Source organism: Acipenser ruthenus, chromosome 15 (assembly GCF_902713425.1).
Source record: "Acipenser ruthenus chromosome 15, fAciRut3.2 maternal haplotype, whole genome shotgun sequence".
NCBI classification, from domain to species: domain Eukaryota; kingdom Metazoa; phylum Chordata; class Actinopteri; order Acipenseriformes; family Acipenseridae; genus Acipenser; species Acipenser ruthenus.
In genome coordinates, this window is record NC_081203.1 from 22,577,796 (window position 1) to 22,602,693 (window position 24,898).

Consider the following 24,898-nt stretch of genomic DNA (forward strand, 5'->3'; position numbering starts at 1 on the left):
TATCTGAGATGAAAATGTCCCTTTTTTAGTTGAGTTGGGGTGGAATGACCCACATACATCTGTGTTTGTTCTTTTGCATTTTCTAGATATCACACACCTAGTGCCTCTCTTGGTCTGGTTCCAAAGTTACACAATTTACTGTGGCAGTATTGCGCTTTGAAGGGGTAATAATGGTGTAATGGATGTAATAGGGAGGTGGTTTTAATAGGAACTGTTAGAACAGAATAGACACAATACTCAAAGCATAGTCAATAATATGTTGTGTAGCGTTATGAAAAGGAAAGATTGTGGTAAATGCCAAAGGTAATGATTAATTTGAAGAACAGACTCCCGTTGCTGAAATGGCTGTTACACTCTGGGGTACATGTGTAAAGATTTGTATTAGTCTGACAGTTCACACTAAGCGAAGGGTAGAAACAATCTGTCGAGCTCTTATATCTGAAAAAAAAAAAATGTTGCCTGGTATTTTAGTTACTTTGAAAGTCAATTTAGAAGGAGTCGTTTGCTACCACAGATGTGTATATATAGGAACAAGCTTAAATGTCATGGCAAAAGTAGTTTGTCAGGCATATGTTTGTGTCAGTCATAATGCTACCCCTAGAAATGAAAAAAGGAGTTTACACTGAGCTTTAGGAATGCAGTGGTTCATTGTTAGAATTAAATTAATTCCAGACATGGGATCAGCCCTGGATTTGTAACAATATAGATTAAATACAATGAAAGAGTGGGCTTGAGACAACTGTAAAAAAAAAAAAAAAAAAAGGGAATTAAACATACCTATTGCCTGATATCAAGGTGAATGTGAGAGGCATTTTAATTGTGTTTTCAACCTGAAGCCCTTTATTATCCAAGATTGAATTTCTTATCACTTTGGCTGCTCCTGCTGGGCTGTTTGTAGTTATTGCAAAGGAAACGAGGACAACCGCATCAGAGTGGCTCTGTTGATAAAAACACAAACGCCTTTGCCTAACATTTAACAATGTTTAAATGGCATTCCACGCATTCCTTATGGCAGCAGTTAAGTCGAGTCGGAATGCAGGACATGCAAAACAAAAGAAGTGTTTAAAACTATGTTAAACATCTAATAAATGTGAAGACATGTATATAGCACAGCACTCTGAACGTAGATTTAGAAACTTCTTCAGGCAACTTTGCCCTTCAAAACTGAAGCTGGGTGGTCTTCGTTGGGCAAACCACAAACAGGAAGGCCTGCTGTGTTGAATTCTTTGGGGATGAGTGGCAGATCGAATGACCTGTAAAGTCGAGTCTCAGGCTTCCTGTGTAAATAATAAATATATAATGGATAAATTCAGTTTATGTTAAAGTGGGTGTAAATGGATATAGCTGGTAAAAACGGGACCGCTTTTCTTTGCTCAGGGCCCTATATTACACGGTCTGCGAAGCATGTTTGTGGCCACCTATCACGTAACAGCTTATGCTTTAGATGACATCTGTCACAGGAGCGACTTCATAGAGCTAAGTCCGCTTAGCATAACCACACAGGCAGAACAAGTTTACACCAGTGGCGGTGATGAAAAGTTCAACTGCATTAACCTCAATTAGTGCTTTCCAATTAGTTCCTGCTTGTAATTGCGTTGTGAAAAGGGCCTAGGAGTGCAGTGGTTTCTTTTCAACTCAGATGGCACAGTGTAGGAGGAATAGAGAAAATAAAGGTTCAGAGCACAATTATTGTACGAGGGGAAACAGTAATTTGAAACGTCAACTTTACTTCCCAAACTGTATAAAACATGTAAATAATGTGTTATATTTTTAGTTTTTCAAACAGTACTTAAATAATAATAAGAATATCTAAAAAAATAAATAAAGGAAACAAAAGAACAATGTGCTCGGCAGTAGTGGAGGTTTTTTTTCCGGCAAATTTGTTGTGGGTTATTGCTTACTTAACTAACTGTGACTTACTTTTTCTATTTTTCATTGAAAAGTAAATGCTGCAGAATTGGACATTTTCTTCACAGAAAAGACATTTGTCTCTGTAGATTTTAGGAGATTTTTGTGCAGATTGCCATGGGGACTATCCAATGGTATTCCTTATTGGAAACAGCTGTTTCATTAAACCTTCAGGTTCTGTACGTTTTCTAGGCCAGTCTTTTCAACTTTCTGTCAGTCTCCACTCGCCAAACAAAACAAAACAAAAAAAATTAAAAAGCAGAAACACTTGTTACACTGTGTTTCTCCAGCACAAGAGTTCACCTTTCTGTACTCGGACTGACAAGCTTTGAGGTTGTGAGGTCTGAAGGGGGGACTGAAGAAACAGACACGCATAGAAATTCTGCCTCGAGCAGACTATTGTAGTTCTGCAAATGCCAAGAAACATTAAGTCTTTTGAAGGCCTTATTCTGACAGTTAGAATACTAACTTGATTCCAGCTTGTTAGATAATGCTATATGTTCATTAAACCATGTTTTTAGTTTATGTATTGTAGCACTTTTTTGGGGGCAATGCTTGTATTAGTATGGTTAGTAAAACTGACACAGTGCTGCAGTGCCTACTGTGGTGACAGACGTACATATTAACATACCCGCAAAGTACTTGAGCAGCTCCAAATATCTCCCCGGACTAAGCTTTGACGGTATGAAGCTGTGTCAAGCCTGTTAAACGAGTTATCCTATATAACAACAGGAAGAAAACTAGCAATCAGACCTGGGCTATTACTATTTTGTATGGTGAATCACTTAAAGTTTCCTCCTATAAATATTTAGGAATATGGATCGATAAGCATCTTACATTTAATTATCACATTGATAAACTAATTTCAAAATTAGGACCTAAACTAGGTTTCTTTTTTAGGAATAAGAAGGTTTTTTTTTCTCAGGCTAGCAGATTAAAGTTGGTGACTGTTACTATTCTACCTGTTTTGGTGATTTTTATCTATCAGTTTGCTTCCAAGCAGTCTTGGATGTAATATATCATTCATGCTGCTGTTTTGTTTTAGAGTGACCTTTTTTGACACATCATTGCCAGATGTTTAAAAAAAACTAGGATGGTTCTCATTGGCAAATCGAAGGCTTTATCACTGGTATTGCTTCGTTTTTAAAGTTATTAAAGGTATGGTTCCTGATTATCATAGTACTTTGCTCAAAAAGGTCCATGCTGGCTATAGTTTGCAATCTCATGATTCTGGTAGCTTGATAGTCCCAAGGATATGGACACGATTAGGAGAACTGGCTTTTTCTTATCGACTCCCAAAAACCTGGAACACTTTCAAATGGTTTAAGAATGGAATTTGATAACCTCTCTTTTTTTGGTTAAAGAGAGCGCATTAGGAATTTGCTTAAAACTCCTTGTCATTGCTTTTCTTTTAGTCCATGTTTAAAAGAAAAAAAAAATAAAACTCTGTATTACTGCTCCTTTGTTTATTCGTTGTTATTGTCTAAGAATGGACCACACAAGTATTAATTGTGGTGTTTTATGTATGATTGTGTTTGTGTATGACAGGACCCTCTTGTAAATGAGGCCTTGGCCACAATGGGTTAATTTCCTGTTTAAATAAATATAAATAAATAAAAAAGGTGTCTGCCATCTTGATTTTCAGGTAAAGGTGATGGTGCGCATTTGCCCCTCTCAAGGAGCGCACGACACGTCCGAATCAATGTCTTTCCTGAAGGTGGACCCTCGCAAGAAACAGCTGACCCTTTACGAACCTTCGGCAAATGGACACTCAAACTCAGGTCACAGACGAACTGTTGTTGCTGCCCCAAAGATGTTCGCATTTGATGCAGTTTTCACCCAGGATGCTTCACAAGTAAGTGAAAGAAAGAAAGAACAAGTGAGATCAAATGAAATTTTAACATCCACTCGTGGAAAAGTGAGAATAAGGCATTTAACAAGGAAAGTGTGGCTGGACTGAACAGTTGGCCATTATCTCATTCAAATATTTAATTCTTCAATGATTAAGGAGAAAAAAATGTTTATTACAGTAGACAAAAGTATGATTCAGGCTGTGCGTACGGAACACAAGTGTATGCAAAATCACCTGTTTGCATTACCTTTTAAGAAGGGATTACCTTAATTGAAACAAGCCCCAGCCGGCATGTAGTGAAGCCTCTCAAATGTTAAACAAATCTTGCATCTATTATCTCTTTCTTGGCTATAGACTTGAGAGATACCTTAGAATTAAAATCCTTCCTTGCTCAAAGCAACCAAAAAAGGTTTAGTGTATATCAGTTTTTTTTTCCAGAACTCTGCACTATTGTCTTTTTTGTTTTGGATGCCAGTAGTCTCATTTTCCCCATCTGTATTATTCTCTTAGGCGGAGGTGTGCTCAGGAACAGTAGCAGAAGTCATTCAGTCTGTTGTGAACGGTGCAGATGGCTGTATATTCTGCTTCGGTCATGTCAAGCTTGGTGAGCTCTTAAATTTGTTACAGTTAATTACGATGTCAGCCTGGTAATTACATGCTGTCAGTTAGTGGAACAATAAAGCTGGTGTGTGTGTGTGTGTGTGTGTGTGTGTGTGTGTGTGTGTGTGTGTGTGTGTTAGCATTCTCTCTCTTATTTGACTTTGCAAACTTAACATATTGTGCGTCCGGAAAGAAACAGGCTTCATGTATTCAGTTCCCAAGGTTGAAATTATAAAAAACTTTTCTCCTTGAATACATTCTTATTGAATTGGGTGATATTGGTTTTATTCCCCATCTAAGGAAAATAAATAAAATAAATAAATAAAAATTACTACAAAAGCACTATTTCAATAACCCCCCTATAGTGCACCAGAGGTGCGTTAATTATGCTGCTTGTCAAGGACTTAATTAATGTACTCATTTGGCTCCGAGACATTTTAGCAAGCCTCCAAAATATATTCTCTTTTAGTTAGCGTTGTTTTTAAACCATAATACCCAATGCTTAGTGTGAAGCAGGATTCAGTATGCGTTAGAGCCATTTACTTTCCTACAAACCTCTCGGCACTTGAAATAATAAAAATAGTTACAGTAAACGTTACTGTGTGTTTAACTAATGACATGATCAGGAGTCACAAGAGGGGACTAAAAGGTGTACTTTGTCCTTTTTCTTTCACTTTCCGTCGCTGAAGAACCATTAGCAGAGCTCTATATTGCCACAATTAATTTTGAACAAATACTGCACAGTGGCGTGATAAGATAACACACTGGCACTGCAATGGATTATCAGCATGTTTGGGTTCCAACCACTGTGCTACTGTTGTACGGCAAGTCAAAATATGAACATGTTACCGCTGAGGTATCATTCTATCACTGACTGCTGCATTGACCCTTCGTGCAAGATCATTGAGATCTTTGTGCCTAAAGTCCTGCCCCTGCTGTGAACTGCAGCAAACTCACAGAGCAGAAGGGCGGCTGTGCTCTCAACTCGGCTGTGGGGTTTCAGTGGTTCATGTGTAAAAGGCGTGAAACCAAATTGGCTGTAGCACCTGTCTTCTGTTTATACACATACACATACATATTAATTATATCTCGCTGATGCAGGATTTAGATAATCCTGTGTAGAGTTACTTTGAATACAATCTCATTACAGATGTTAGTAATGCCACCAACACCATTGGTACATGAGATGAGATCTCTAAGGAGGGCGTTTTGGAAACCATTTCTTGACCGTTTGTTAATGGAGGAATCTTGGTGTCCTCCACTTGGCATAATCATGAAACACAAACATGTAAATGTAGACACATAGATTTTGATAATACATAAATGTTCCAGTTCTCTGGGTCTTGGTTGTGTAGATTTAAGGTTTTTGGTGTAATTGACAATATGCATGGATTATAAATTGAAATTTCATATTAACATTAAATAGCAGTGACACTAGAGTATTAGATTTGTTTAATGTATTTTGATTGTTCTTGTATTTCCTTAAATAGAATGACTATGTATTGAGTTGTATTATTCTAATATATTATGAGGTGACACCACAACTGTTCTATGTCCTGGTGAAAATGTTGCTATTTTATATATTCATTTCCTTCTTATATCCAGCACTATATGTATTTTACTATGTGAATGTACTGACTTCCGTTTCTTTCCCTCCACGCTCCCTCAGGAAAAACGTTTACTATGATCGGGAGAGATAACTCCACCCAGAACCTGGGGATCGTCCCTTGTGCGATATCCTGGCTCTTCAAGCTGATCAACGAACGCAAGGAGAAGACGGGCACACGCTTCTCAATCCGGGTGTCAGCGGTGGAGATCTGTGGCAAGGACGAGACTCTCAAGGACCTGCTGTCGGACGTGGCCAGTGGGAGCCTTCAGGATGGCCAGTCTCCAGGGGTCTACCTCCGGGAGGATCCCATCTGTGGAACCCAGGTACCTCCATCAGCCTCAGCTTAAGGCATTTTTTATATCTTCCCTTGTAACACATTTTGCATTTTGAACCTGCTGCCATGCCCAAAGCAGATTTGTTATCTTGGGGAGCAAAAAACAGTCAAATCTGTTTATAAAGTCCTCTGAATGGACCATTAATACAAAACCTGCATTCCAAAGTGAGGATCTGGAGCCCATCCATGTGGTCATATGGAATATTGTCAAAAAAACACTTATTAAAATCACTTTGTTAGGTAGAACATAATGTGTTGCTTTTTTGTTTTGCTGTCTGGCATCCTGACAAAGAAAATAAATACATATTCTGAATATTCTAGCCTAAGCTTCTTTTATCCAAGCCTGTCGTCTCACGAGACCCTCCCCTCACTAAACATACAGTAAGAGAGCTCCAGCTGTAATATTTGCTCCATCTTCCTCTTGAATTTTAACACACTAGGAAGTATACTGCTCGTGCTTTTCCATTACCTTTGGTTATCCCTCTCCCTCTGTGTGCATATTTGTTTCTCTGATTGCCCAGGAGACCTAATCTAATGGGCAGGAAATGTGTGCCTGGGTCCAATTAGTCAAAGAGACTTCTCCCCCCCCTCCCTACAGCTCCAGAATCAAAGCGAGCTGAGGGCCCCCACTGCAGAGAAGGCTGCCTTCTTCCTTGATGCAGCAATCGCTGCAAGGAGCACCAGCAAGCCAGACTGTGATGAGGAGGAGAGGAGGAACTCCCACATGCTCTTCACCCTGCACATCTATCAGTACCGCATGGAGAAAAGTGGCAAGGGAGGAAGTAAGTATTTTTTTGTATTGTGTAATTTGATTCTGTCTTAGAGTACAAGAGTACACCTTTGAGCCAGGATAGATAGAGAATACTTGTATGTTAATCACTTTCAGAGAGTGCGTGAATGCAAGTACAACATTTGAAATGAATTGGGGGACCAGATATAGTTTGTTTTTGATCATTATTAGTATTGTTATTATTAATGTACTGCATTGTACAAGTTATATGAAGTGAGTGCAGGTCTTCTTGTAACATGTAATACTTCGCTTTGACCAAAGTGAATGTTATGACCTGAAATTTCAAGTGTTCTTTGGAGTTGAGCAAGCCCTTTTGATAATGTATTGATTTGTACAAGGCATAAGGTATTTTTTTTCCTAGCGAACCTATTTTTAGTCCTTTTACATTTACCAAATCAATGCTGTGTGTTCAGGCTAACATTGAAAATGAATTAGGCAAGCTTGTGTAATTTGATTTTTTCAAAGCCTTGCCAACAGCAGGAACTGTGCAGCCTTAGAAAAACTTGGTTTGCCTTTTTTCTATCTCTCTCTTGTCCATGACTTTGAATTAAGTAAGAGCATGGGCATGCTGAGCAGTCTCAGAGTGATTTGAAGTGACCTGTTTTACCTGGGCAGAACTACAGTACCATATCTGTTAGTAAATTATTTTATCAAAATGCCTTTATATATAGATATATAACATTGAACACAAATTGATTGAGCTAGAGGTAAGAAAATATGAAATATTTTAAGCACTGTGCTAAGAACTGTGATTCAGCATCAATATTTACAAAACTAGTAGGTCAAGTACCTTCAATGTGCTTCTGGGATGGTGGAACACAGCATTCAGAATTTGGAACTAGAACTGCTTATCTGTTTGACAAAACAATGCAAGCTAGATGAATAACTGCAACATCTGTGCTTACAAAGTAAGCGCTTACAAGTTCATGAAGCCTGCATTTAATAATGGTTTTTGAGAAACTGCTCTGATTTATTATATCCACACGCACACGCACACACAACCCCTCGCTTCCAGATGCCTGTGTTTAGAACCACACTAACAACCATTCACCTAACATATATGAGTCCCTCCCCCAAAAAATCTAATTTGTCTGCAGCACAAAACTGCAAAATAATAAAGCTGTTTTTTTTTGTTACAAGATTTCTCTTACACCAACAGATCTGACATTTAAGAAGACTCTGCTGGTAACTGCATTTAGCCCATCATTAATATTTAACTCTGGTTGTGCCCTTGCAGAATTCATTATGGCTGTCAGATAAATAAGCGCAAATGTCTAATGAAACTTGTGACCACTTGCTTTGAATGTTTATGTGTGTGTGTGGAGACAAACCAGCTTTAAAAACCTGTGGTTGAGAAATTTCAATACAGGCTAACTTCAGTATAATGAACCCTTCTTATAACGAACACCCGTTTTTAACGATCCCAACAGCAAGAACTGATTTTTTCAATGTAAATTAGCCCTATTAGAACGATCACGTACAGGTCCGTCATCTTCACACAAACTGCAACCAGGCAATGGGCGTGAGGAGCAATCTATGCTAGATAGTTTTTTCAAGAGGAAAATGTGCAGTTACTGTATTCAGCATGTAAATGTACATTCTTTCCTTTTTCATTTCTTTACTGTTTTCTTTTAAACATACCTGTAGCAGGGCGATCGCCCTGCACAAGGGAAATTAGTGTTGGTGTATATGTGGAAACGGTTTGTTTTGTGTGCTTTTTGGAGTTATGTTTGATCACATGATTGTTTACAGACAGGCGCTCGATTGAGACTTTTTGTGTTTAATAAATCCTGCGTGCCTGTGCTGGCGTTTCTCTCCGTCTTGCAATGTGGTTACACACACGTGTCACGAGTACCTTGTCATAATACCGTTTAAATGTTTATCAATGTGAAGGAATCTTCATAAAAGTACTAATATTGATGTTCAATTCAAATTTGCTGTTTTGTCATTATTCTAATACAGAAAAATGCCAAACCCTGTTATAGTGAACACCCTGATATAACAAACATTTCTCCAGGTCTCATGGGGGTTTGTTATAGTGATGTTAGCCTGAATATATTCCTTTTTGAATAGAGAATGTTAATGTAACACAGAATTAAAGACTAGAGTAAATACTTGGAAAATATATCCCCATTGTGTAAACCTGTCATTTACTATTTAAACCATCATATATATTTTTAATAAAAAGGGCAATGCTGACTTGGTATTTATATTTAAATATGTATTTCATTCAAACTTTAAATTAATAGAAAAAAACAACAAAAAACACCCCACTGGTTATAAAACCTAACCGGTGTTGAAGTACAGTAGGTCAGAAGTAATTTTCCTAATTTTTGTCATACATGTCAGAACAGGCAATGCATACTGTTTAGTGATGGGTTTAGAAGCCTTTTCTTCTAGTATCCATTTTTGAGCTTTCCAAGAGAAATTCAGACAAGTGTAAAAAGTGGGATATCTGGAACAACTCTGATTAAATTGGAGCAAATAGTCACTGTTGAATCAGATCTGACGTGGCCTTGCTCACAGATCCATGCTGGATCAGATGATTGCGTCACCCCTGTATTGAACTTTTTCATCCCTGTCTCCAAACCTGTGCCTGTATTTTGTTTCTTGTAGTGTCTGGTGGTCGCAGCCGTTTGCACCTCATCGACTTGGGGAGCTGTGAGAAGGTGCTGAGCAAGAGCAGGGATGGGGGAGGTGGCCTCTGCTTATCCTTGACTGCGCTTGGCAATGTGGTCCTGGCACTGGCCAACGGAGCCAAACACGTACCGTACAGGTAAGCCAGGGTGTGCCAGTCTCTTTACTACAAAACACGCCTTTGGTAAACCTAGAATGGTTTGTGTTGTACTGAATAACTGTTTTGTTTTGTACATATTAGATTATAAAAAATCTTGTCTGTCCTTATTATGGTAAATTAGGCTTCATATTTTGAATGTATTTGAATTTCTTCAGGATAGGCTGTCAATTGGGTCCTACTTTTCCATTCAGTTTTTTTCCTCGGGATATAACTGATAAACAACAAGTTCAAGTGAAATGCCCCTTAATCATGCAGTGAGTCTGTCACAGTGACAGCTGGAAATTAAATCCAGGATTTCCTGACTTGCAGCCCTTTCATCTAACAATAAGACAGACATTGCAACCACTGTATGTTGTTTTTTCTTATTCCTGCTGAATACAGAATCATCCTAATATCTTTATGTATTTCTATGTATATCTAATCTTTTAAGCAGAACCACAGGCTAATTCATAAAAATGCAGAAGCTGCTAGCATCCAGGACTAGTTGCATGCATTCTATCTTTGAGTGAACGGACTGCGATTGGCAACCAGCTTTTTCCTTTAAATGACTGGATATTTTAATGTGTAATTCAGGGACAGCAAGCTGACTATGCTGCTGAGGGAATCTCTTGGGAATATCAACTGCAGAACAACAATGATTGCCCACATCTCTGACTATCCGGCCAATTATGCAGAGACCCTCACTACTATTCAGCTCGCATCGCGGATACACCGCATGAGAAAGAAAAAATCCAAGGTCAGTCAGTTTACAAATTACCTGGTTGAACCCGTTTTGTTTTTGTATACCCATTTATGTATTATTTTAATGTGGGATTGACACCACTGTTTGTTCCACAAAAAATGTACTGCATGGGAGCTTCCTCCACCACACACACTAGCCCACATTCACATTATTCTGCAACCCAGTGTACATCATTCCTGCTGAATGTTTGAGTTTATTTGTAATATTTTGACAACTGTGATGAACATTCATTTTGAGCTAAGCATGTTCTGTTTTCCTTATTGTGTTCTTTACTGAACCACCTTCAAGTCACAAAATATGACATCACATTTACTATCCTCAATACCACACATTTAACTCTTGAAATTATTGAATTGAATTAAAAGGAATTGGTATGTGTTTAAATCAATAAAAGCTTGCTTAATCATTTCATTGTGAATAAAGGAACAATGAGAGTAAAAGCAAGGACTATTCAGTAAACGAGTAGCGTAAAGTGAAACAGAAAATGGAACTGAGAAAAGGAAAATAAGTGGAAAAAAAAGAGATTTGTAGTTGGTAAGTAGAATTTGTCTTGTGTGGTTACTAAGCATTGTTTCTCTCTGTTGACAGTATGCCTCAAGCTCATCTGGAGGGGATAGTTCTTGTGAAGAAGGTCGAGTCCGTCGACCACCACACCTGAGGCCCTTCCATCCCCGCACCATCGCACTGGACCCCGACCTGCCAGTGCTGAGCATCTCAAGCGACCCAGACTACTCCTCCAGCAGCGAACAGTCTTGTGACACCGTCATCTACGTGGGACCTGGGGGTGCAGCCCTCTCAGACTGTGATCTCACCGACAATGAGGGCCCACCAGAATTTGTCCCCATCATCCCCTCGCTTAACCGAAAGCGTGTGAAAGAAGGCCCGTATTGCGCCATCAGGAAATACAACGGGGACCACTTAAAGTGCAACACATTTGCAGAGTTGCAAGAGCGGCTAGAGTATATAGATGGCAGTGAAGAGCCGTCTGCATTCACAATGGAGGAGGGTCTTTTTGATGCGAAAGGGGGTCAGGTTTCCTTAAGGACTGAAAGTGTAGCATCCAATCCAGGGAAAGAAGGCAGTGTCCCTTCCCCTCGGACTTGTGCGAAAGCAGCCACTCAAGGAAGCCTTTCCCCAAAAAGGACGCATCATTCTCCAGCTGCTGGTCACATGGCTGATGGGTCTCCACTTAAGTCCAAGTGGCCAACTGCCCAATCTGATGGAGGAGTGGGTGGTCCCTTGGAGCACTTGAATCGAACAAGTGCTGACGGGGAGAAGGTGATTGTTTCTGATCAGTGCAGTAGTATGATCCAAGCCAGTGCCGCTAAAGCACAAGAGCAGGGGTCTGAGCCAGTGGTGCGGGAAAAAGCATACTTCAACAGGAGACCTTTGCCCAAACCTGCCCCTCCCCCTCCCCAGATGGAAGAATCTAGGAGAGTGTATCATGAATTGGAAGGTAGCTCTGTGACAAGGACTCCTCCTGTTGGAATGAGTCACCAGGCCCTTAAAAAGGAACCTGGAAGTTCTCCAGTTCTTGGCAAGATCCATCCCATGAGCAGAACACCAGTAGACTTGCGTTCAAAGTTGAGGGGAACGTGCTTTGACCGAGATATCCTAACCACCACAGTCACCCTAAAGCAGCCTGTGGAGCTGAATGGAGAGGATGAGTTGGTCTTCACAGTAGTGGAAGAGTTATCCATTGGGGGAATGCTGGACAATGGAAGGCCATCCAGCATCATCAGCTTCAACAGTGATTGTTCCCTTCAGGCCCTTGCCTCAGGCTCCCGTCCTGTCAGCATTATTAGTAGCATCAATGATGAATTTGATGCATATACCTCCCAAGTAGCTGCTTCTGGGGTCAACATTGACCTGGTTTCCCCCTTTTCGAACCCCTTTGTCTGTTCCGGTAGTAGGCGCTCTTCTATCAGTTCCTGGCTCAGCGACGTGAGCCTCTGCACTTTGGAGAGCGATGGTGTCCAGTCCAGCAACACTTACATGGATCCTGAGGGTGCTTTCTGTTTGGATTCCCTGGGAATGCTCCATAAGGAGATCTTGTCACCACATGGTGCCAAGAGCTCCATGAATGACAGTGGCTTTTGCTTCTCAGAACTGGACAGTGATAGTGCGGCTTCCAGCAAACTATCTCTTAGTGTCACAAAGTGCCAATCAACTCCTGAGTCTAGCAAAGCAGCTAAAACAGCTGCCTGTCCAGTGGGGAAAGCCAACACCCTCAACAACTCCCAAATACCCTCAGCCCCACAAGTTGTTCACTCCAGTCTTCCCAGGAAAATGAAACCTACCTCAACAGCCGCTCATTGCGGCAGCAGCAGCATCCAGAACTGCTGTGAACTTCAACAGCAGGAGGGCAGACCAGATGACCCCTGGCTGATGCGCATGGACAACCATTCAGACTCAAAAACCACCGACTCTGTTAGCAAACTCTCCAGAAGTGGCACAAGCATCCCGACCAAGAAATCAGGCATGAACATCAGCAGTGTGCACCTTCCGGCCAAGTCTCAGGTGTCTTCCTCATCCCAAAGGGTGGTGGATGGCTGTGAGAAATCAAGCAGCAAAAAATCTGAGTTGCCCAGCAAAATGCCTCAATTTAGGAGAGGTGCTACCACACTTGGCACAGTCCCAGTTATCCATAATCAACCTTCCTCGGAGTCCAAAGGAAACCATGAGGGTGCCGCAACAACTGGGAGCCTAAAGTCCTCCTCATTAGGGAAGAAGGCAACTGTGCAGAAAGGCAGTTTGCTTCCAAAGCCTGGTGGTACTTCACCTCCTGCACCACCTGTCCGTAAATCCAGCTTGGATCAGAAGAACAGAGTTTTGCTGCCCCCCAGTGCCTTACAAACAGCAGGCCAAGATGCAGGGACATTCTCTGCACCCAAGGCTGCAGAAGAGGAGGTTGATGTGAGATCAAAGGTTGAGCCCAACAGTCACAAAACCTCAAGCTTAAAGGCCGAGCACACTTCGGCCAAAACGACTTCCAGTCTGAAGCCTCGTGGGGCAAAAATAGATGCTGGGCAGTGCTATGGAAGCCAGATATCTCTAGAGAAATGTGATAGCTTGAGTTCAGTGGGATCCAAAGCTGGACTTTCTAGGGAAAACTGTGGTGCCAGCTTGGTCAACAATGGCAGGACCAGTCGGTCAGTGCCGAGGCTTGGAGTTCCACCCTCCACCTCCACCCCTACTGCTACCTCCCCACCTTCCTGTGCAATCCCGGGACCACCGGGAAAAACAGGGCAGATCAAAGGCAGTATCAACCCCAAGGCTGTCGGAATCTGTGGAAACAAAACACGTACTTTGTCTGCCAGCAGCAGTTCCAAGCCCTTGACTTCCTCCACCAAATCTCTCACCCCACCAACTGTACGGAGCGCCAACTTACCTCTCAATGGGAAGCCGCCAACTCGGTCCATGCCAGGGGTCAATGGCAAGCCAGGCCGGGGGACTATCATGGGCACCAAGCAAGCCATCCGTGCTGCCAATAGCCGAGTGAGCGAGCTAGCTTCTGGCAGCTCTGGGAAGGGCCACTTCAGGGCCTCTGGGGACTCAGACAGTGGTAACGACAGTGGGGTAAACCTCAGTGATGACAAGTCGCCCCTTCCAATGTTGCCTTCTCCCTACAGCAAAATCACTGCCCCCAGACGGGCGCAGCGCTACAGCAGCGGACACGGTAGTGACAACAGCAGTGTCTTGAGCGGAGAGCTGCCCCCGGCAATGGGCCGGACAGCATTATTTTACCACAGCGGGGGCAGCAGCGGCTATGAGAGCATGATCCGGGACAGCGAAGCAACGGGCAGTGCTTCTTCCGCCCACGACTCAATGAGTGAGAGCGGCATGTCCTCTTCCGGTCGCACCAGGACTTCCAAGTCCCCCAAGAAGAGATCAGCCGGTAAGTTGTTCTGCCAGTAAAAATGACACATTCTTGCATTCAAATAGGGTTACCATGTGGCTCCAGATTAACCGGACGCTTTGAGACAGACCGGGATTTCAAAATTCCCACTAAACTGAAAGTAATTCACGTATAAATGAGCTCCACCTTTGCTGAGATTAATCCTGCTGTGGTGGAATTGCTTGGGCGCAGCAAACAAGTCACACTGATCAGCTGCTTCTGATCAGATCTTAATGAACGAATAGCTAATCTATAGATAGAGCAACGAGATGATGATGCTTTGATTGTATTTGCAGAATAATATGGGTGATTGAATTTTAACAAACAGAAAAAAATAGCAACTGGCTGCAATTCATTCTAGTATAATACAATTATTTGACGCGCATGCGAGTATTTAAGCACAATTATTAATTGTAGCTAAGGATGGTTCATTTACACATTCATTTATTTCAATTTAGGGGCAAGTTTGAAATCCCGTTCTGTCTCACAGCGTCCTGTTAATCTGGAGCCACATGGCAACCCTAGTTCGTCCTAATGCATAGCTAACTTGGAAAAACTAAAACTGGCAATAATGACGTTTACAGGAGTGAAAATTAGTTCTAGGTTCTTTAGCCGATGGAAACATGAAAAAACAAACTTCAAATTCTGGATATCATGTGTTTGCTGGTGTTTTAACACATGTTCCTATTAGACCTCAGAGACTCCCTTTTTAATGAGCATTTTAAGTAACACAACCCCCTTTGTGATGAACGGAAGGAAAAAGCTGTAAGTAATGCAGGCTATAACCCTAAGTGACTTTATTGCTTCCCTAATGGTCTGGTTTAAAAGTAATTGAACTTGGTCTATAAATACCTGCTGATTTGCTACTAGTACAGCAGCCCTGTGATCTAAGTGTTTGCTGATCTAGAAGTGAAACAATGTTTTCGAGCACAAGTGGCTTGTGGAATGTATATTGGTTTCTGTTTTTGACATGCCGGGACAAGTTTTTATTTGTATTTGGTAGTTACCTAGGTCTGTTACAATAGCTTAATAATTGAAGCTTTGCAAACAGAGGCCTCTCCAGCGCAGTCAGACAGGGCCTGCTTTTCACAGCACGTATCTTACGCCTCGAATTTATTCTACAAATCAATAGCAACAGCTGTTTAAAATTGCACATATTTTTCAAAAAGGTATTACCTCCCTGATGGGTTTGAATTTGTTTTGCCCCAAGGCAGTTCCTACTGGATCTATAGAGAAGGCATACTCTTTAACTTTCAATTGGATTTCCTACTTCTCTTTATCAGCAAACTGCTTCTTGCCTGCTGAAATCCTAATACATTTTTGCTCACCTAATACTTCAGAGAAAAGAATGACAGTTCCAAGCAACCCTCCACCCCCTAAATCTATTTCAGGCAGTGACTGTATTTAAACGGAAAAGCACAATAGTGTTCCATATATATATATATATATATATATGTGTGTGTGTGTGTGTGTTTAGTCTGCATGTCAGATCTCCAGTACATTGGATTAATTTTATTCTTTGATGGTGCTTTTTTCTTTCAAATTTGCAGCAGTGTATATTGAGAGTGGACATGTATAGCTTGCTTTCCTTCAGCGCCTGAAGTTCCTTCTGCTTTGTTTTTGCATGTTATTTTTCATTTTATGCATGTTATGTAATAATGTGTTGTTTTATTATAAAGCTGAATCTCTGCTTTTAATTTAGATCTTTCAATAGAACAATTTCAAAAGATTAACTCTCAAACTAAACGCAGTAGGGATTCAAGGAAGTGCATTCACATAGACTAGGGAGTGGTTAACATGTAGAAAACAGAAAGTACTGATTAGAGGAGAAACCTCAAAATGTAGTGAGGTAACCGGTGGAGTACCACGGGGATCAGTGTTAGGTCCTCTGCTCTTCCTAATCTACATTAATGACTTAGATTCTGGTATAGTAAGCAAACTTGTTGAATTTGCAGACAACACAAAAATAGAGGAGTGGCAAACACCGTTGCAGCAGCAAAGGTCATTCAAAATGATCTAGACAGCATTCAGAACTGGACAGACACATGGCAAATAACCTTTAATAGAGAAAAGTGTAAGGTACTGCATGCAGGCAATAAAAAATGTGCATTATAAATATCATATGGGAGATACTGAAATTTGAAGAAGAAATGACAAAGATCTAGGAGTTTGTGGTGACTCAGAAATGTCTTCATCTAGACAATGTGGGGAAACTATAAAAAAGGCCAACAGGAAGTAATGTAATGTTAAAACTTTACAATGCATTGGTAAGACCTCATCTAGAATATTGTGTTCAGTTCTGGTCACCTCGCTACATAAAGGATATTGCTGCTCTAGAAAGAGTGCAAAGAAGAGCGTCCAGAATTGTTCCTGGTTTAAAAGGCATGTCATATGCAGACAAGCTAAAAGAATTTGATCTATTCAGTCTTGAACAAAGAAGACTACGCTGCGATCTAATTCAAACATTCAAAATTCTAAAAGGTATTGACAATGTCGACCCAGGGGAGTTTTTCGACCTGAACAAAGAAACAAGGACCAGGGGTCACAAATAGAGATTAGATAAAGGGACGTTCAGAACAGAAAATAGGAGGCACTTTTTTACACAGAGAATTGTTGGGGTCTGGAACCACCTCCCCAGTAATGTTGTTGAAGCGGACAGCCTGGGATCCTTTAAGAAGCTGCTTGATGAGGTTCTGGGATCATTAAGCTACTAATAACCAAACAAGCAAGGTGGGCCGAATGGCCTCGTCTAGTTTGTAACCTTTCTTAAGTTCTTAATTAGAAATTCTAGAAATCACTGTATTTTTGGTTTTTCTCATTTATTTATTTATTTATTTATTTATTTATTTATTAACTGCCCAAATACTTTTGTCTGCGACTGTATGCACTCTTGGCTATAAGGTATTACTCCTTGAAAGGTATCCTAATTCTATAGATAGATGTACTGAATGTATGCCTGTGCGTAATATACAACACATGTGGGACTATGTGAACCCCACTGCATTACATATTTTGCCTCATGCAAACTAACATGAATTCCACATTCTAGAATATATGTATAGCAAATTATGTTAGAGCAGCTAATTTACGAGGACAAGGGCCTGGATTGATATAATATCGATAATCAAGGTAATTTTTTTGCAGCGCTAAATTTATCGCTTTGAAAAATTATTATCGATAATCATAAATCAATGAAGCAGGAAGCGGCTCTGCATTGAGCAGTAAGCAGCACTGAACTGTCAGTGTGAGGCATAAAACATGATCTGTGTGAGCACTGCGTACATTGGGAAGTTAAGTATTGATTTTAAACAATATACTTAGGCTTTTAACTTTACGTCATGGTTTCATTTTGATAATACATTGGCAAAGCATGACTGGTTTTCTAACATAAACACAAATATTGTTTGTAAAATTGAAAAAAATGCTAACACTATAAAATTACTGTAGAAAAGTGGAACTTTTGACTAATTATGATTTTGTAGGATTTTTTTTTAACGTAAATTGAATGTAATTGCAAAAAGAAAACACAACCATATGGCAAACGTGTAATATAGCCTAAACTACGTTGTTGCTTCTGCTGCTGCTTTATTTTAAACTACAGTAAAGCCATATATATATATATATATATATATATATATATATATATATATATATATATATATATATATATATATATATATATAATGTATGTGTGTTTATATGTTCCCATGGTGTTGCTATTGTGATAAAAGGGTGGTTGCATAAATAGAAGAGAGTTAACTTTTAATAGAAGGATAGCAGCGATCTGCAAAACTCAGTATGCGCCTATACAACTATACATACAGAGACACAAATGCACTTTTTTTTTTAAAACTAGTTAGATTCTCTTAATGGCAGATTTATTATTATTATTATTATTATTATTATTATTATTTATTTCTTAGCAGACGCCCTTATCCAGGGCGACTTACAATCGTAAGTTGCCCTGGCAGATTTGCCACAAAAGTAAAGAAAACAAATGCTTCCAGGTAACCTTAGCAATTTTGTTTCATTATATTAATACATTTGGTGGCACTTTATGAAAGTAAACATTCATGAATTAACATAAATGTTTAAATAAGAAAACAAAATATGTATTTTTATAGGAAAACGACAATTTATTAATATACAAATTACAATAGGTGTATTTTTATACTCATGTTTGTTCTGGGCACCCACCAGAAATTTAAAAACTCAGCACATATACTGTCTAGTTTTTTTTTTCTTCTAAACTCGGTGACTTAGCGGTTGTCATGCTGCTCAAGTGAAAATTTGATAAATTACTATAATTTTTAATGGTTTATTTATTCGGCTGATAAATCCTGATTTATGATGATCATTTACAGACGATAATCGACAGCTGAAAATGTCATTATCGCCCAACCCTAAAGGGCCCAGTGTTTAAACTAAACCTAGAAATAGTCAAGGCTTTAGAAATACAAAACTGTATTGAGTCAACTAAAGAGTCATAAAGTGCAAGTTAATATGCATTTCAGTTATATAATGCCATTTGAATTTCCACCACACAGGGCTGCAGCGAAGGCGCCTGATTCCTGCTTCACTGCCAGACACCTCATCCTTGGGGAGAAAGCCTAGCACGACTGGCCAGTGGGTGGACCTGCCACCCCTGCCTGGGACACTGAAGGAGCCCTTTGAGATCAAGGTCTACGAGATTGACGATGTGGAGCGACTGCAGAGACACCGGCATGAGGACCCTGTGGAGGTCAGCACCCTTTTCCAGCAGATAAGACAGAAACGCCAAGCCATGATTACAGCATGCATCAGGAATGCCTGCTTTAAACTCTGTGTAGTTACCAGCAGTGCAGCGGAAGCTGATTACAATTCAATTGCTATAAATATTAATTTAAACTGCACACATATTGTGGTGACCTGGAGAGTAGAGAACATGAATGCAATTACTGCCTTGGGTTAATTGTGTTAAATATGATTGATTTGGTGGGTTGTAATGGGGAGAGTTGGGTGGGGGAATTGGGGTGGGAAAGTATTGGTCAATATGTGACGAATGAAGATATCTTGCTATCTTAGGCTGCTTGATCAAACTTTATGTCCATCCCATCACCAAGGCTCATTAACTCTTCATATAAATGTGGAAATGAGAGAGAGCAGGGGCTTTGAAATGTGTATTAAATCAGCTGTCTGGTGGTCTGATTTAATTCTAAATCATCATATGTTGTTCTTTTTCTTTTACAGCAGCCATTCCAGGATGTTGAAAAGGTACGTAATAAAGCAAAGAGATACAAATCCTATGATTGTTTATTATCACTCTAGCCCATATTTAGGCCCAACTAGGTAGGTTTAATAAAGTCAGATGGTGATAGATGGCTGTCTAAAAAATATATAGACCCACCACCAAGTGTATATATTTCTCCTATTCAGCAGGGTTCAAAATATTACTGAAGGGTCTTTGAACCCAACGACACCACACTAAAAACTCAGCTGGAGTGATAATGTCGCAATTCGGAATTATAATGACCAAGGCTAAAGATAATGGGCTTTAATGTCTGCAGTAGACCACCATAACCTCAATGTATTTTTTCTTTTAAAAGGGTCTGCTGTATTTCAACACAAAATTAAAGCTTCTAGAGAGGCGCCATCAGCAGATCAGAGAGCTGAAGGCAAAGCATGATATGTTGAAGGTAGAGCTGGAAGATACAAAGCAAAGGCTGATGATGGATCCTGGCAAGTGGACAGGGGAGTGTAAGTACTTGAATACAGACGTCATTTTTCAACAAAAAGCTCTCTCTCTCTCTCTCTCTCTCTCTCTCTCTCTCTCTCTCTCTCTCTCTCTCTCTCTCTCTCTCTCTCTCTCTCTCTCTCTCTCTCTCTCTCTCTCTCTCTCTCTCTCTCTCTCTCTCTCTCTCTCTCTCTCTCTCTCTCTCTCTCTCTCTCTCTCTCTCTCTCTCTCTCTCTCTCTCTTTGCTTTGATATCCCATCTTGAATTTGTCATGCAATTGTAAAGCTTGTCGTATCTTGAAGGACCAATTCCCTTTTAAGTGCAGTGGATTTACTTCTGCAGCAAATTAACAGGCAGGTAATTGAATTTAAGCTTTGCTGCCAGAGGATTTGCTTTAACAAGGTTTTGCAGCTGCTTTGGCAAATAACGCAATACTATTGAAAAAAGATTGTACTTGATCATTTCTGTTTTTTTTATTGTATTTATTTATTATTATTTCTTTTTAGTCATCTGCCTTTCCCCCCAATTTCTTACATTTGTTTTTCTAAAACATCTCATGCTGGGAAATGTGGGACTGGAACTGTAGCAGACTCCCTTGTGGCCACAGTGGTGACTTCCAATTAGCAGAAAACTATGAGGCAAAGATCAAGAGGGAACCCCCCTTTCCCACCTCCATCCACCTCATCAATAAGAAATGCCATCCACCACACTGACACTCGGTCCAAACTGATTTCAGATCCCCGCTTGACTACCGACTCATTTAAACTTCTGACATTCCTGTGCAGAATTTCCACATAAGAAGCTGTCTAGTTGCTTTTTAGTATGAATAACTGAACACAGTGGTCAGCAGTTTTATATATTTGTGAATTTCCAGTTATAGTCTGTGTGTACAGCCACTTGAACTAAATATGCTCTTTTCAGACAGAACCACAAGAACAGATAATGTTTTTTTCAGTGCCATTCAACAAGATGACATTTTGAATTAGCAGCCGCAAATGCCAATACCTTTAGTGACCAGATAATTCAAGTTTAACAATATTTATATGAGCTGAGCAGAGATTACGTGTCCATCATTTTTGTATGTCAAAGCATGTGTTATATATTATTTTTGATTGACGTACATGTCATTGCTATGTGTTTCTTCTTTTAAAACTATATTGTTTTTGCTTAGATTGTATTTGGACAATGTTTGATGTGACTTGACTAGATGTTTACAGTACCTACAGGCAAATATGTTTCTGCACTGAAATCTGTAGCTTATTAATACTTGGTTTAACAGAACCTGATTTAGCAGTAATCTTGGACTACCTTACCAAATATTAGGTAGTCTATGATTAGTTCTAATTAGTTTTTTTTTTTTTTAATTTGCCTAGACAATGTGACAAGTCCAACCATATCTTGATGGTAAAACTCATTAAGATTAGCTGAAAAACATCATGTCATGCAGAATTCCTGTTCTCCACTGCAGGCATTGAGAAGCTGAGCTGTGTCAGGGTTGTTTTGTGAGATGCATTTCTAATGTGCTTCTTATCATTGTCGTTATCAGTTGAGGTTGACCTGGGCCTGGATAAGGAGTCCCAGGAGTATCTGGAGGCACTGGAACAAGCCACTGAGGAGCTGGAGTACTGTGTCAACCTATGCAAGTCACGCGTCATGATGGTGACCTGTTTTGACATTGGGATGGTCTCTGACATGCAAGATGGGCTGCGAGAAGTCGAGGTTTGAAGGAGAGAGGAGAAGTGAAAGGGAACAAAAGAAAAAGGAATCTTTACCCAGCCATTTCTTTTGGAGGAGAACATAAAGGAAAGACGTGCAGTATTAAAAACACTATGTGGATACATTATCAGTAGAAGATGGGAGAGGAATGTGAATAAGGACTTAATGTGGAGACGGTGGCTTATTTAAAAAAAAAAAAACAAGACTGTACAATTCTATGGTGCCTCAAACCCTATAACTGTGGAGAAAAAGGAAGGCTGAAAAAAAGCATACAAACTATTTCCGCTCTCCACACGGCAGAAGGAAGCGACGCAAACCAAGAAGATATTCAACTAAACCCGAAAGTGCCTTTTTTAAGTAACTATTTTTTTTTGTATTGGTGCTAGTATTAAAACCAGCATACCTAAGCAAACCCTAAACATATTCCTATAAAAAAAACAAAACAAAACAAAAAAAAACTATTTTATATTGTATAGTGTATTTATATGATTATACAGTATGTAAAAATATCATTGTAGCATCAAAAAGCAATAAGTTAAATATTATTGCATCCCAGACTTTGCCTTCTCATGTCAAACCTCAGAATCGACTTATACTCATGGTCATAAAGCCTTTAGAAATGTTGTTCTCTCCTTTCTTTTTTTTTTTTTTTTAATACGAACATAGAAGTCGGACCCTAAAGGGTTCATCTTTCTTATACTGGGTTCAAACTCGATTTTCATAAGTGGTTTCTGACAGTGAAACGGATTTGCCACGTATTTTTGGAATTCTTTGCCATTAAATAACGTGTGTTCAGTTTTTCAGTTTCCTTGACTATGCCAATTCCCAGTAGATGTTAAATGCAGTACAGTAGAACCTTGTTGGTTAAGAATTGAATTCCATACTTTTTGAACTCCCTCCAGTCATGGGAGTAGCATGTTATCAATGAAGTCTAAGCACATGACATTGGCACTAAGGTGCTACACCTTGCCCTATGCACTCTTCTGGTCTGGCACAGTGAGTTGCAGACCTCGACAGTCCAGTTAAGTCTGTTCAACGTGACTGACGAGAATCAGAAACTGACAGGCAGTGTCTGGAGGTTAACTCGCATATTCTCTAGTCTATTCTAGAAAGTGTTGCCACTAGGCATCCAATGTTGGATAAGTAAATAAAAGATCTATACCAAATCTTGACAACCCGTTTGATAGATCTGTTATTTATTTATTTATTTTTTCAATAGCAACAAAGTATTTAAGTCAGGGTTATTTTCAAAACTTGGCAAGCATAAATACATTGTGACACGCATGGATCGGCTGAGCTTTTGTAATTCAACTTGCAATTATTAAATATGCATAACCTGTGATTCAGTGTTTTACCGGATTCTGCCAAGTCGCCCATAAAGTTGCTGTTAAGTCAAAATTATTAACATTAAGTAGATAGATTATGTTTACAGTTAGGCATGCTTAAAATTCAAAGGTAGAAAAAAATATTGTACTTGATCATTGTATTAAAGAAAGTGCAGTTAACATATTTATTGACTGGTGAAAGTTGGGCAGTATGTCCACTGTTTTGTCATTTTAAAAAAATGTGCACAAAACAAACATTAAACTTTAAAGCTACAGTGCACAGTGCAAAAGCACATCATCAAAAAACACATTTGTAGGTGAAAAACACTAGACTAAAAGTACCTACTTTTAAAAAATACAAACACGTGAAATTTTCGGGCCACTAAAATAAATGGCTTTACATAATCTCTGGAAGTAAGAAATTGGAGTGTCCAGTGTGAAAACACAACACGAAATAATACATTAACGTAGCATTAAAATGTTCAATACAAAAAAATGCCTGTTACAGGCTCTTGCAGTGTGTAAAAAATAATTTAAAAAACTAATTTAAAAAAATCCAAAATATGGATTGGAGCGTAACAGGAAAGCATAATCAATCAGACTGCGGAGTCTGTATCATTTGATTTGAAACCGCCAAACTCCATGTCTTCATCATCTGAACCTTCATCTGAACCTTCTAGGCAGTTTTTTCTATTCACGTGAGCAACGGTATTTCCCCTCAGGCATTATTTGCGCATGGTTATTAAAAAACAAAAATTAATGGTGAAAATTTTAATTCAGCTAAAAGTTGGGGGGGGGGGGGATCGTTCAAACCGGGGCGTTAACTTGACTCGACTCGGCAGAATCCAGTAGTTCCAGAACTTGAGCAACAGCGATTTACTCAAAATAACCTCCTTGGTGATCAAGTTGTTTCGCATTGCTTGCCTAAATTTCCATTGCCAATAGATATAAAGTAAGCAAAAAAAAAAATGACACCAATTGCTATTAGACTAAAAGTCTATTATGATATGCCAACAGGATATAGATTTTTTTTTGTGTCCTTTACTATTACAGTTTTTATTTCTTTTACCCAAGGCAGATGAAACTCAGGCCCTTTTTGAAAATGCTGCATGACGTGTGCTTTCTTCTTTTTTTTTTTTTATGAAAATAAAACCTAGGCTTTCACTAACGTATGGTTAAATAACTGCTGACAAACTATTGCCAAACTGAAAACATTTTTTTAAATGGATTTAACAATGTATGTAATGTTACATTTCATATCAAATCATATTTTCTAACGTCATTGTTTTTGTATAGGGTTTCAGATCCTTTGTATAAATGTATATTATGACAACTTGCATCGGCTTTTATTTGTGAATAAAAGACATGTTCCTTAAGTGTCCTTTTTTAAATTGTGAATCAAGATTTTTTTTTTTTGACCTTTTCATATTCAACGCTGAATTTTTGCTTTTTTTTTTTTTTTACTGTATCTGATTTTGAAATCTTGATCCGAAGAAAATAAATCTCTAAAACCAGTTTCATTTAGGTTTTAACTTACTCCTTCACTGTTCTTTGGTTATTAGGCTATCCAAATTTTGAAATAACTACAGCTCATTTTTACTAAGAAGCTAATGG

At 39.3% G+C, this 24,898-nt stretch overlaps 1 protein-coding gene across 5 annotated transcripts in view; it reads left to right on the plus strand.

Moving 5' to 3' along the window:
* Positions 1 to 24,660, plus strand: part of LOC117973989 (kinesin-like protein KIF26A) — a 115,972-nt gene extending 91,312 nt beyond the window's left edge. For 3 of the 5 annotated variants that reach the window (XM_058987474.1, XM_058987477.1, XM_058987478.1), the window contains 11 exons: positions 3,554 to 3,763; positions 4,271 to 4,364; positions 6,030 to 6,292; positions 6,902 to 7,085; positions 9,710 to 9,869; positions 10,464 to 10,626; positions 11,221 to 14,530; positions 19,078 to 19,271; positions 19,760 to 19,783; positions 20,116 to 20,266; positions 21,790 to 24,660. In XM_058987474.1, coding sequence (XP_058843457.1) covers positions 3,554 to 3,763; positions 4,271 to 4,364; positions 6,030 to 6,292; positions 6,902 to 7,085; positions 9,710 to 9,869; positions 10,464 to 10,626; positions 11,221 to 14,530; positions 19,078 to 19,271; positions 19,760 to 19,783; positions 20,116 to 20,266; positions 21,790 to 21,968 — 4,932 coding nt within the window. In that variant the 3' untranslated portion in view covers positions 21,969 to 24,660. The remainder of the gene's footprint in view (positions 1 to 3,553; positions 3,764 to 4,270; positions 4,365 to 6,029; positions 6,293 to 6,901; positions 7,086 to 9,709; positions 9,870 to 10,463; positions 10,627 to 11,220; positions 14,531 to 19,077; positions 19,272 to 19,759; positions 19,784 to 20,115; positions 20,267 to 21,789) is intronic. The other 2 variants (XM_058987475.1, XM_058987476.1) reach the window with 2 other exon arrangements.
* Positions 24,661 to 24,898: the final 238 nt, after the last annotated feature.